This window comes from Salmo salar, chromosome 02 (genome assembly GCF_965601325.2).
Source record: "Salmo salar chromosome 02, fSalSal1, whole genome shotgun sequence".
Lineage (NCBI taxonomy): Eukaryota > Metazoa > Chordata > Actinopteri > Salmoniformes > Salmonidae > Salmo > Salmo salar.
In genome coordinates this window covers 94,642,776-94,657,547 of record NC_138292.1, presented here as the reverse complement: position 1 = coordinate 94,657,547, position 14,772 = coordinate 94,642,776, and the positions used below count along the sequence as shown (strand labels likewise).

The window sequence follows — 14,772 nt, the reverse complement described above, 5'->3', positions numbered from 1 at the left end:
TTTAAACTACAATGACCATAATGACCTGCGTCTCTACTTGTCTTGTTTGTGTTTCTTTTACACCTGCTTTGTAAAAGAGACAGAAGAATGCACAATGGTCAATGCTATCTGGGATCCTTGGTACATCCCTACCCTAAACCCTGACCTTAACCATTTTAAATGTCAACTTCAACGGGCTAGGGACGTCCCAAGGATGTATCTCTACCTAAAAATACATGATCTAAATGATTGATCGTTGGTATTCAGCAGTCATAAAGCCTTATTTACTTTAATGAACTACTAAAATAGTGATTTTGTCAGACAGCAGCTCTACACTTTATTGACTGACTGATCCATTCATCCTTCCATCCCTCAGCCTTCCTCTCCTCTGAAGACCCAGTGAGGGTGGAGCTCAGTCAGAGAGCTGTTGAGGGACTTGTTAGGAAGAACACTTCTACAGCCAGAGAGGTGAGAGGTCACACATGGTTTAGATGGTAAATATTTATGTCCCCTTAGCGGTTCATCACGTCAGCAAAAGGGAATATGTTCCATCATCTATGTTTATTTACATTAGTGCAAATTGTTCACTGATATTGGTGTAATTTCTCACCCCTTTTGGCTGTATGAAGTTAATTTCCCCTCAGACAAACATTTGTTCTTTGATATTATGAAGGTCATTTGTGTCAAATGTACTTTTCCCCTCATTCACCCCATCTCTTTACATTGCTTATGCATATTCAGTGGCCTGACTGGTAGATCTGAACCTAATGCAGCTTGGAGTGATCAGATGACAGAAGTCACATTTAGGTGCCAGGTGTAACTGAGGCCATAGATGCTCCATATCCATTACTTTAAGTGTTTTATATAATATGACTAAATGTGTTTCTGTGTTACAGGGACAGTCAAGAAATGGAACAGCAAGGCCACAGAACATGACATAAGCAGAGCTGTGGGAGACCACCTCAAACCCCTGGTAGAGCCGGGGGTGGTGTTTACCACTCCACCACGCCTTCAGCAGGCTGGAAAAGTGGGATTGATCTGGTTGATCCATTTGTTTGTTTCAGTTTGCAGTAGTTGAATCCTTTGACGTATTGTTGAATTAAACATTTATCTTCAACAAATGCACTGGGTTGGTTGAAAAGTGATACTAAACGTACATACCAGCACTATTTTGACATAGTGGGAAATATACTGAATTTATACTGTTTTCATAATAAGATGGACCAAGATACGTATTGGTTTTGCAAGAGTCTGTTGATTGTCAGTCATTGGGTTAATTTCTTTTGCAATATGTTCAAATCAAGCTTTATTTATACAGCACATTTCAGACATGGATGCTTCACAGAAAAAAAAATAAAACAATGAAAATAAACAGAAATATTTACCACAACAAACATAAGATTAACAACTGAAAGACGAATTAGCATTCTAAGGAAAATCCATTGATTAAAATATTAATTGGATGCAACAACCAACCCAAAATATAAGCATGATTTTAGGAGGGGCTCTGAAAGACACTATGGGGGTGTCCACTGAAAGTTGACTAGTAACAACAACTGGGACCTAAAAGACACCCACCATGAGACCCACTAAATCTGCCCAAGAAGAGACAAACAAAAGAAAAACCCACACCAAACTTAAAGACAGGAAGCAAACCAAAAAGGTGGAGCAACTAAAGGTGTTGACTCTCCACATGTATCAAGACAACTGGAGCACTGGGCCAGACACTCTTAAATAGAACCTGGACCAGCTCAGGTGAAACACCTTCCCACTAACGAGATGGACAAGCCAGCACAGGTGTAACACATACTGACTAACGAGGTGACACCAATCAGTGCTAACGTGCTAACGAGCTATACGTGCTAACGAGCTATACGTGCTAACGAGCTATACGTGCTAACGAGCTAGACGTGCTAACGAGCTAGACGGGCTAACGAGCTAGACGTGCTAAAGTCCAACCTCAAAACAGAAATGGAAAAACCAAAGCCTATAACACCTTAAGACAACAAATATATCCTATATTTTTGTTGGAAAAGTTTGCTCACCACCAACAGAAAACAACTTCCATTTCACATTATAATCAACTACAATGCTTCACCTTCACCAATATAAACATGGTGTCTACTGGCTGTCAACAATTAAAAATAAGAAAAAAACACGGATTTCTAAATAATAATATACAATAGCATTATTTGTTTCTCCTTTTTCTTTCTATAGAATCCTAAATCCCACTAGCTTCTAGAACACTCGTCTTCCTAAAACTCACTAGATTCTAGAACTCTCCTCTTTCTAAATCCCACTAGCTTCTAGAACTCTCGTCTCCTTGGAACGAGCCCAAACAAAACTCATCTCCAATACGAAAAACGGGCAGTCAAAATAAATAAAGATCCATAGCAACGCACTAGCTAAACACAAAACACAAATCTTATATCCATTTGGGGGGAAATCAGGTTGAATCTGCTCCTGAAACTAACACACCAAAACAAAAAACACATGGAATTGGAGAAATCTTTCACCTCACTGGTTAGAGGACAACCTGCAGAAGACAGTCAGCTACATTTTGGAGTGATGCATTTAAATGTAGGGGTCCCTAAACAAAGGAACACAACACTTATTTGTCATAACTCATCGATATCATGTTGAAATCAATTGTGCCGAGAGGAGGGAGATGAGGTTGCACGTCCTGTTAAAACTAACAGCTCAAAAACCACACAGAATCTGGGAATAATGTGTACATCACTGGTAAGAGGACAATTTGTAGAAAACAGCCAGATAGATTTTGATTCAAGTGCGTAACCAACATGGTAAGTGTAACACACCTCTTTTTTTGTTAGTCACTTTTTATTATATCTCATAAATAGTACTCTTCCATTTCAGAGCATGGATTTTCCCCCTGAGGCTAATATCCATATCATGTTGAAATCAATAGAACAGGGGCAAACGTTTAGGGTTCTACATTGTGACACTATTAAAATACTCCTAGTACAATGTTAAAACATTCTACATTGTGACATTATATCATTGATATCATGAAACAACTCATTCATGTATTTTCTGATGTTTGATCAGATGTCTTTTACCGGAGAATCTCTTGTCACACTGATCACAGCTATAAGGTTTCTCTCCTGTGTGTGTTCTCTGGTGTCGAGTCAGACAGCCAGATGTAGTAAAACTCTTCCCACATTGACCACAGCTATAAGGTTTCTCTCCTGTGTGTCTTCTCTGGTGTCGAGTCAGAGAGCCAGATGCAGCAAAACTCTTCCCACATTGATCACAGCTATAAGGTTTCTCTCCTGTGTGTGTTCTCTGGTGTAGAGTCAGATGGCTAGATGAAGTAAAACTCTTCCCACATTGAGTACAGCTAAAAGGTTTCTCTCCTGTGTGGATTCTCTGGTGTGATATGAGGCTGGTTGAACTAGTAAAACTCTTCCCACATTGACCACAGCTAAAAGATTTCTCTCCTGTGTGGATTCTCTGATGAATTTTAATGCCTGATGAAGAGGTGGATTTCTTCCCACAGTCAGAGGAGCAGTGAGTTCTCTTCCCTGTGGATCTCTGCAGGTGTTTCTTGAGGTGTTTTGATCTGGAGAGACAGCCAGATGTTGTAAAACTCTTCCCACATTGACCACAGCTAGAAGGTTTCTCTCCTGTGTGTCTTCTCTGGTGTCGAGTCAGAGAGCTAGATGTAGTAAAACTCTTCCCACATTGACCACAACTATAAGGTTTCTCTCCTGTGTGTGTTCTTTGGTGTAGAGTAAGATAGCCAGATGTAGTAAAACTCTTCCCACATTGACCACAGCTATAAGGTTTCTCTCCTGTGTGTCTTCTCTGGTGTCGAGTCAGAGAGCCAGATGTAGTAAAACTCTTCCCACATAGACCACAACTATAAGATTTCTCTCCTGTGTGTGTTTTCTGGTGTAGAGTCAGAGAGATAGATGCAGCAAAACTCTTCCCACATTGACTACAGCTATATTGTTTCTCTCCTGTGTGTGTTCTCTGGTGTGATATCAGGCTGTCTGGCCGAGTAAAACTCTTCCCACATTGATTACAGCTATAAGGTTTCTCTCCTGTGTGTACTCGCTGGTGTCTAGTCAGATGGCAAGATGAAATATAAGTCTTCCCACATTGATCACAGCTATAAGGTTTCTCTCCTGTGTGTGTTCTCTGGTGTACAGTCAGGTAACTAGATGAAATAAAACTTTTCACACATTGATTACAACTAAAAGATTTCTCTCCTGTGTGTATCCTCTGGTGTGATAACAGGTTGCTTGACTGAGTAAAACTCTTCCCACATTGAGTACAGCTGTACGGTTTCTCTCCTGTGTGTATTCTCTGGTGTAGAGTCAGAGAGAAAAATGTAGTAAAACTCCTCCCACATTGATCACAGCTGTAAGGTTTCACCCCAGTGTGAATTCTCAGGTGTACTTTTAGTGCTTTTAATCTTAAGTAACTCTTCCCACAATCAAAACAGTGGTGAGATTTCTCTCCTGTGTGTGTTCGCTGGTGTATTTTAAGTTCTGATGAAGATTTGCAAAGTTTTCCACAGTCAGAGCAGCAGATAGATTTCTTCCCTGTGGGTCTCTGCTGGTGTTTCTTGAGGTGATAGAATCTGGACAGACTCTTCTCTGACTCGTTAGCATCATGATGTTGAGGCTCCCCAGAGGATCCATGATAGCCACGTCTCTCTCCTGTGTGAACAAGTCAGACAGATAGTTAAAGGCTCTCAACAGCAGAAATCCACTGAAAAAGGTGATGCCAACAGCGTAGCCATGATACTGTACAACAATTGACGTCTGTAATGAATGTTAAAATTACTTGACAATTGTCTTAAGACAGTCAAGTGAGCAACAATAGTCATATTTAGTCTTGTTTTCACATTAGTAGTAACTAGAAATAAGTAAAAGGTGTTGAACTCCTAAGCAGTGTGCCAGGCGACTTTTGTTCTCAAATATAGGCACCTTTCTGTGTTTGCTAAAATTGCGACAAGGGCGATTCGCACACAATTTGATTGCAGAAACACCTCCCTGCTAATGCAGAAACCGCTAGTTATGGATGTAGTATATCTGCCTGGAGCAAAAATGGTGAGCAAGTGGCCAAAGCTGTGCCATTAGAGATCTGGGTTCGAGTCCAAGCTCTGTTGCAGCCGGCCGCGACCGGGAGGCCCATGGGGCGACGCACAATTGGCCCACCGTCGTCCGGGTTAGGGGAGGGTTTGGCCGGCAGGGATATCCTTGTCTCATCACGCACTAGCGACTCATGTGGCGGGCCGGGCGCAGTGCATACTGACCAGGTCGCCAGGTGTACGGTGTTTCCTCCGACACATTGGTGCTGCTGGCTTCCGGGTTGGATGGGCATTGTGTCAAGAAGCAGCGCGGCTAGGTTGGGTTGTGTTTCAGAGGACGCATGGCTCTCGACCTTCGCCTCTCCAGAGTCCGTATGGGAGTTGCAGCGATGAGACAAGACTGTAAGTACCAATTGGGGAGAAGAAAAATATATATATTAAAAAAATGGTGAGCAAAGATTAGTTTTCACAATGTATTCTTAATATTACAGCACTAGATCAGGAGTGCTACTCAAGGAAACTCACATTAAGCTCTGTGTCTATTCACTACTTCACCACCGTGGGGAAAACTCAGGGGAGTTCTCATAGGCTGACAGCAAATAAAGCCTCCTTTCCAGGTTGATTATGATTATTATTATCATCATTTGACACTACTTTGGATTATAATTGTAAGGCTCGTTTGAATGTCCTGATTTAATATAATGTTTGTGTTATTGTCGAAAATGCACTACTTTATATTTAAAAACGACTTCAACCAGTAAAATGATCATTGGCTAGTTTTCCCATCAGCCTGACATCAGCCTGCCAATGAGGTTTTGTCCACTAAGTGTATGCCAAAATGGTCTATAATCTCACCTAACAATAACATAGACCTACTGTAGGACCCATAACTTCACCTAACAACAACATAGACCTAGGACTATAAATCATTTAATATTTCAGGTGAAACAAGGAGACTAAAATGTCTTTGTCATGACATTTCATAACCTGATCACCAGATCATTTTGTGAATAATCCCACTAGGCTACTCTGTAATGTGTTGTCATTCTAAATGTCCTGAATAAAGGAAAATAGCTCTGTGTGTTGTACAATAGCCTATCCACCAAGGAACAGTTCTCTACACATTATGAGCTAAGTATCTCCGTTTCCAAACGGACTAACGAGACCCTACTGTAAATCAAGTAGACAATAACACATTATAAATATCGATTTGTTTGGGATGATGGATCAAACGTGGAGCATTTGACTGGCATGCAGAAAATGATTTCCTGGATCAGCTGATGATAGTTGAACATGTGACTGTAACTAAACAGCTACAGTATTAAGTATTATGTGTAATTATTTAAGAACCGCATTAATGACAGTATCCATTTGGGAGTTGTCAATAAAGTTAAGGTGACTCTCGGTTAGAACCATTGGATTTAGTAAACTGAAATGATTTAGGATTTCTGTGCCCATGAAAACTGTTTTCCCAGCGTAACATAAGGAGACAATAAATGTTACGTAGTTAGAGAGCATTTCAGAGATCTGAATACAAAAAACTGTCCGACAGCAAGATCCAGTATTTAAGTTAAAGTTTATCATATGACAAGCTTAACGTTATGACTATAAATACTGTTCCCTGAAGGAGGGAAACTAGGTACAACATACTATTAAATCCACACGTTATGACTATAACTACTGTTCCCTGAAGGAGGGAAACTAGGTACAACTTACTATTAAATCCACACCTCGCTGGAAGCCCCGCATTCCATAGGTGATGAGCGTGAGACTCGGATATATTCCTTAAATGATTTAATCCTTAAATTTAATACCTCACTTCACCGACCCAGGAAGTGGCGGAGCCAAACAGGTGTTGTAACTCGTTCATAACTGGCACGCAGATCGGTAGAAATGGTAAGATAAATTGGCACTTCAAACGGAAATGGAAAAAGTTTGCCTATTTTACCGGAAACTTCAGGAGCATAACGTCAGAATTAACGAAGGCCAGCAGCAGGTGGGGAATTGGTTATTTTCTTCTGGTTATATTGACCTCTGGCTTCCTCAAGTAATTTGTGTGTGTTAATTATTTAATCAAATGCTTGAAGCATCAGTTCAATTTAAGTTCTGCACATACAGTTGATTTTATTAAACACATGGAGTGTGTCTATATGAACAAATACACGTCATAAAATTTCAACCAATCAATTGGTAGAAAGAATACAGTAGGTTGTATCTCTCTAGGTCATGCCAGTAGGTTACAGTAGGTTGTATCTCTCTAGGTCATGCCAGTAGGTTACAGTAGGTTGTAACGCTCTAGGTCATGCCAGTAGGTTACAGTAGGTTGTAACTCTCTAGGTCATGCCAGTAGGCTACAGTAGGTTGTATCTCTCTAGGTCATGCCAGTAGGTTACAGTAGGTTGTAACTCTCTAGGTCATGCCAGTAGGCTACAGTAGGTTGTATCTCTCTAGGTCATGCCAGTAGGTTACAGTAGGTTGTATCTCTCTAGGTCATGCCAGTAGGTTACAGTAGGTTGGAACTCTCTAGGTCATGCCAGTAGGTTACAGTAGGTTGAACCTCTCTAGGTCATGCCAGTAGGTTACAGTAGGTTGTATCTCTCTAGGTCATGCCAGTAGGTTACAGTAGGTTGTATCTCTCTAGGTCATGCCAGTAGGCTACAGTAGGTTGTATCTCTCTAGGTCATGCCAGTAGGTTACAGTAGGTTGTATCTCTCTAGATCATGCCAGTAGGTTACAGTAGGTTGTAACTCTCTAGGTCATGCCAGTAGGTTACAGTAGGTTCTAACTCTAGGTCATGCCAGTAGGTTTCAGTAGGCTGTATCCAAGTGGAAACAATTATCAACCCAATGTGGAAAGTGTTGAATTTGGTCAACAACAAAATGAATGGCTTATTTGCTACGTGAGGTTTACTTGATCTAACAGAAGTTTCGTAATGATTAAGTTGTTATGTGGACACGTGACATACCGACAACTTTGATAAAAACACTTTTGGAGTTGTCTCCAGATCGCTATGCATATTCATGCTAGTAGCTTAGCATCTCTCTCCATTGAATACAGGCGGTTGACGACAACAACCCTCATAGAATATAAACAATAGATTACAATAATAAGATGTATCCACCAATCCAAAGACAGGATAGGCGGGAGATAGACAACCCACAGTGCAGCTTTGTGGACGGTACTTACTGGTGTTAATCAGATCTCCTATCTCCTCCTCTTCATCTTCCAATGTGACAGTAATTTCTCCTTCCTTCTTCACTCCAAAAACAGCATCATCCTCTTCTTCCTCTTGTTTAACTGAAACGTCTTTCTCTTCATCTTTCACTGTAACAACCTCACCCTCTACTTCTTGTTTTACTGTAACATCCTCCTCTTCCTTTTCCTCCTCTTCTTTTACTGTAACATCCTCCTCCTCTTTCACTCTGAACGCATCTTCTTCTTTCACTGAAACGTCTTTCTCTTCTTCTTTCACTGTAACAGCCTCACCAGCTACTTCTTGTTTTACTGTAAGATCCTCCTCTTCCTTCTCCTCTTTCACGACAATGTTCAGCCCCAGAGCTTCTTTCTCCGTCCAGCAGACCTCATTTTCTTTAACAGGAGGGGAGTAGTTTAGGGAGCTCATGTTCGGGGATGTTAGCTAGCTAGCTATCATTAGCGACTAGGCTAATGCTAACTTAACCAGCCAGCTACTATAGCTGACTAATAAAAAATAACGTAATATTAAATTAAATAGGTTAACAAGTAGATACGACAGAAGTTTGTCTAAAACACAGTAGCTAATATAGACCGAAAGCGTATAAACAGCTTGAATCTTTCGGCTATGTTGGCTAGCAAGCTACCGAGGTGGTTGACGAGCTGTTTATGAAGAACCGTCCACTAGATTATACGTCACGCTGCAGCATCGCCTGAAAGACGCACATCGCCGTCTGCTGACTGGAGGGAAACGCAGTTGAGGATCACATTTTATATTCAGTCAAAGATTATTTTACATGGATTTAATTAAATAATACTATTGAGACATACAAAGACAGGAATGTGGTGATTGATTAGTGAGAATAAAAAATGTTTACTACAGCACATTTAAGGCAGTTTCATTCAGTCAAACAACATATAATTAAGTAGCCAGCTGCTGTAGGTCTATACTGCTCCTACATGGTGTAACAATACATCATGTAGATGTATATAATGAACAGACTAGGTCTATACTGCTCCTACATGGTGTAACAATTGTTAGGGTTGAACTGGCTATTTGTATGCATAACCTTTATAATATACTGGGGAAGCTATGCTACAATATTAAGTATATGAACTGCGAGTAAATCAACTGAAGACAAGAAGAACTACAACCGGCAACAGGAAGTGCGTCACGACGCTGGGATCAGCCTACACGCCGACGACAGGAGGAGCAAGTTTAAACCACGCTCCTCCTCCCTCGGACAGGCCAGCATTGAGCGGGAACTATCTCTGTCAGTATAAAAGAGAGAACAATAGGATGTGTCGCTCTCTTCTCTGTTTTGCCCTGCGAGGTAAAACAGCGAGACCGTATATATACACGAACCACACATATAACACGCACGTGTTTGCATTAATTAAAGTACAGCTAAATCAGAAGTTACTATGTGCTGACTATTTTGTTCTGTTACCAGAAACGAACTGTCGCAACATTAACATGGTGAACCCCGACGGTCTGGTATATAGGACGTTTACGCTGAGCATTTAATCAGCCAATTGGACTTCGCTTTCGGGGAAACGGTCTGCTTTACAAATTGTCCGGGCTACTAAAAACAGGTAAGCAGACACCTATTGTTATAATAACTAAAGATCTGCATATTGGCTTTAACCAAATTAATTTTGTGAAGCACCTGTTCGATGTAAGTGAACAAAATTATGAATTATTATGAGTAGATAAGAAATTTGATAGTCACCATTGTGAAATGCAAACCTGTGGTAGATGTGTTGTTATTAATGGTACCTTTGAGTATTTTGCACCTGGCGAGATCCGTAAAATATAAAAGGTGCGGTTAGGTTCAGGGAGAATACTGAAATCTATCGGCGAGATTCGTAAGGAAGGATACGATTAGGTTCGATGATATAGGGAATAATTGGGTTTGTAATTGGTATCGGCAATGATTCGTACATATAGAAATGCGGTTAGGTTCGATCGGGAAATTTTAGATAGAGAATAATTGGGTTTGTAATTGGTATCGGTAATGATTCGTACATATAAAAGTGCGGTTAGGTTCGAGGAATTACCCCGACAATGATCGTGAAATTTTAGATAAGAATACTGGATGACCGGCAAGATTCGTTCATATAAAGGTGCGGTTGGGTTCGGTAGAGTAATTCTTGGGAAAGGAGGTGAGGTTATAAGGCGAAATAAAAGAGGAATACTGAATTGAGGATTTAAAGATAAGAGAATAATGGTATAATAAAAGGATTGGAAATAAAATAATATGATAAATTTAGGCGTGGAATAATAGGGAATAGTTTACTGTTTGAAATTATTAACGAAAAAGCAATAAAAGACGGGAGGAATATTTTAGATAGGACGATAATTGTGGCTATTGGCAAGGCCCATACTGCGGGAGTGGTTGGGTCTGAAGAATATATGTTTTAAATGAGATATTGTTGACTCGACTGGCTAGTTATCAAATTAGTTGATGTTTGAAGCTTGACACTGTAAAACACGGGTTTAAATAATTGGTTTGAAATGTTATGGAGTGATATTTGAATTGTATTGAATAACTCCGGTTCCATATAATTAGGTTAAAATAAGAACCGAGTTTAACTAAATAGGTTGAAATAAGTTGATTTAAATAAATAGTTAACGTGCTTTAAATAAGGGACTAATTATCGAATTGGTCAGAAATAAAAACTAAAATAATACAGTAAAACTAAAATATGACTATCAGTGAAGAAGCGGAGAGAGTATTACAGGCTCTAAAATCCACGCTGGAAATCAATGGAGGGAAGGAATGGAAGAGACGAGGAGAGAAACTCTATATGGATTGGATAGAGGATGGTTGGGTATTGTCTCCTGATGGAGTTCCCACAGAAGGTGAGCCAGGTAGAATACTGGGAGCATTGAAGCGGAAAATTCAGAAAGCAGAGGGGAAATGGAAGAAAGCGGGAGAACCCGGAGAAGGTACATTTATGGAAGCAATGGAGAAAGCCAGACAGAAGGAGAGAATAGGACTGATAATGATAGATAAACTTAAGAAAATGGGGAAAGAAAAACAAACGAGGAGGAACAGGAAAAGACAGAGAGGACTCCCACGGCTCACACAGAGACAACATCTAAACCCATATTATACCCCTCCCTGGCTGACCAGGGGTGGCGGGAGAACCCAGATAGCGAGGTGGTGGTAGTGGGACGGAGGCAACTATATCAAGTGCCGCCCGTAACTTTACCCCCTCCCCCATATGCTAGTCCTCAGGGAGCGGAGGGAGGTAGAGAGGAAGAGATACAGGGAGGAAGACAGGGTGTAGCCACTTTATTAAAAAAGTGGATAGAAACAAAGGGAGATATAATGATAAGAACGTGGGGTCGAGAGCGTGTAAGTGGTGCTGCACCACCCAGAGCCCCCAGTAGACCCGTTTACCATAACCAAAGTCCGGATGGGAATAGACAAAAGAAAGGGGGAGATGGATGCTTTAACTGTAACAAACCGGGTCATTTTGCTAGAGAATTTGAGGTTCTGTGTAAACACTGCAATAAAATAGGTCGAAACTGCAAAAAGAGTGAATCGGTTGAGATAGAGCAACTAACAGTAACTGTCGGGGTAACAGAGTACCTGATAACAAACCTAGGAGAAATAGCGGGGAGGAGCAGAGACTCCGTAGACAGAAGGGCAAAAACAGGGAGATACGCTGACAAAGACGGAGTGAAGCGGTGTTTTAACTGCGATAGGACGGAACATCTCGCAAGAAACTGTTATACACCCTGTAAACATTGTGACGGAGTTGGACATAACCACCGAAATTGCACCTCCAAGCAATAGCATTGGTGGTTCAGTGGTAGAATTTACGCCTGCCACGCGGGAGGCCTGGGTTCGGGTCCCAGCCCATGCACTATGGGACCAAAATGTTATTGTTATGTTTTGAATGGAACCATAAGGTTGATGGTGGTTGTTTAAGATCTAAACCGAACGTTTTGATGGCTTGTTTAGTTTAAAATGAAGAGAAGGTTACCGAAATCTAATGAATTATAATGAGCGGATAGGTTTAAAGGGAGTAGTAATAAATTGTATTAAGTATTATATAAATTTGGCGATTTACATGGTACATATAAAGTCATAGACATTTCAAAAATGTGAAGCCGAAAGAGATACAGTTGGAACATTGGTTTTAATCTTACTATAGAGGTAAGGCAGAACGTTGGTTGAGTAGTGGGTTATATTTTTGCTTACGGGTAAAACAAAAGATGAGAAAAGAATTGGTTATGTGTGCTGAGCTATGCTTGGGCTATGTTTGGCTGGAAGGAAGCATTTTGTGATGTGAAGCTGGTTATTGATTCTTGGTTTGAATGTTTAGGTAACACCAGTTTATGTATTTAAACATTATACTCTGTTTCCATTACGTGGAACAATGTCTGGACAGTACAGTGAATTGCAGGTTGAGTTAATTTTATTTTTACAGGGACGGTGCACATTAAACTCAGTTGTGTATAATGGCAGGGTATTCCTAGCAAACAGAATGGGCCGGTTTTCAGACAAACTGAAGGGGTTTTAAGGTTTTAAGCAATCTTGGGTCAAATTAGTCAAATAGTACGTTAAAATATGGGGTTTCATAAATTGAAGTACAGTATTGTATCCAAGGGTAGCGCATGTTCAATTAAGTTTAAAACTAATGATTGGGGGGAGTACAATGGAAGTACAAGCATTTTTAGGTTTTGTTTGTAGTTAACTTTTGGGTTTCTGAATCGGTGTAGTATGAGGAAATGCTGACCAAGTGGTTATTTTATGGAAAAAGGAGCTCTTTGGGGAAAAGTTCCTAGGGACAGGATATCTTAAAGGGGTAGACACACATGGCATTTTGAAGTTTTGTTTTCAGAGTTTTATTTAAACACGTGAAATTCTTTTAATAGGGAATGTTCTGGGAACTTGAGATACAAAATGTAGATAAGGTTATTAGCTTTCATTTGTCTAATGTAGTAAGAAAGATTAAAGGGGTAGACACACATGGCATTTTAAAGTTTTATTTTCTGAGTTTTAATTAAACACGTGAAATTCTTTTAATAGGGAATGTTCTGGGAACTTGAGATACAAAATGTAGATAAGGTTATTAGCTTTCATTTGTCTAATGTAGTAAGAAAGAAAAAACGGTTCTGAAAAGGGGTTATGACTTTTTGACCCCACTGGTGACTTTTCCTTTTGTGGTCTGATCAGCCACAATGAAAAGCCATTGGATGGTGAATTTAGGGTCATTTGGGCTTGAGCCATGTATAAAAAGGGGGAGTATGGTAGAGCAGGTGATAGAACAGGATAGGATGCTACTAGAACAAAAACATTTTTTGTAGAATGTCCATTCCAACATTTGGAAATGGACTTATTGAACTATTCCGAATTGAGGGGAAGAAGGGGTGTTTAACAATAACAGATAAGCATAGCAAATGGGTAGAAGCGTTCCCAACTTACTTGGTGGACATGATTATGGTAGCTAGAATATGAGGTCAAGATGATATCCCTAATGTTGGTTTACTAGGAGCCATCTCTTTAAATGATGGATGACATTTTAGCTAATTAGGTAGAGCCTATAGAATGACAGAGTTAGAGAGACCAGAACAGGTAGACATAGAAGTTGAAGAAACACTAGCAGAGTACATGAGAAGACTGTTTGTTAACCAAACCCGTATGTCCAAGATTTTGTGTCCAACAGGTGAATTACAGGAGAAGGTGATTCACTCAATCCAACCAGGAGACTGGGTGTGGATCCAGTCCCTGAGGAGAAAAAACTGGAAGCAGTCCCGTTGGGAAGGCCCATACCAGGTTCTGTTAAACCATTGCCTTTGCCATTAGAAAAGCTGAGAGAGTCACTTGGGTCCACGTTACCCACTGCAAGGAGGTATGTACACATATGAGCACTGATGATCACACACAGAGTTAGGAGAAGAACCGAGAACCAATAAGGTCCGGGGGTTACCTCCTTAACGAAGATTTCCTATCCCGACCGTTCATCACTGTGTGTGCTCCTAGAGGTGTGAGTATGGGGTGGTACCTAGCAGAGAGACTAAGGGCAGGAGAGGGTTGGCGGTTTTTGGGAAGAGTAGAGACTCTAAGCTGCATCATAGTTTTGGTAACCTTTCTGATACATTCAGATCCACCACCTACTGGTACTAATCATAGGATACCGTTGTCATTGAGAAGAAGTAGAAGATAAACTATACAATACACTGATGAGTGACATACAGAATAAGGAATCAAAGAAGATCAAGATGTAGAATTTAAGGTAAACATTAAACAATTTCCTGGGGAAGCAGACAACTGTACAGGAATAGGGGTTGGCCAGATTGAAGTACTCAGCCAACCCACCTCGGTTCACCTAAATTCCTGATGAGCACCAGTGTTATAGATACAAGAATGGCACCGAGAACTAAGATGATTTTAATGGCTGAAAGTAATCGTTAATGTGACTGACATAGGTTTGAGAGATGAATAGAACATTCTTAACCTCACAGCACCTATAACTGATGAAGGGTGGGCTAGTACCAGTAAAGGATGCATACGACAGAA

The 14,772-nt window shown here is 40.4% G+C and overlaps 1 protein-coding gene across 1 annotated transcript; it reads right to left on the bottom strand.

Annotated features, from left to right (window-relative positions):
* Nucleotides 1–1,214: 1,214 nt before the first annotated feature.
* On the bottom strand, nt 1,215–8,887 carry LOC145863353 (uncharacterized). The gene is made up of 2 exons (XM_082968330.1): nt 8,228–8,887; nt 1,215–4,667 (listed from the first exon to the last, which is right to left on the bottom strand). Exons 1-2 carry the CDS (start codon nt 8,661–8,663, stop codon nt 3,019–3,021), a joined length of 2,085 nt encoding a protein of 694 aa, XP_082824456.1. The 5' UTR covers nt 8,664–8,887; the 3' UTR covers nt 1,215–3,018.
* Between the last annotated feature and the right edge of the window lie 5,885 nt (nt 8,888–14,772).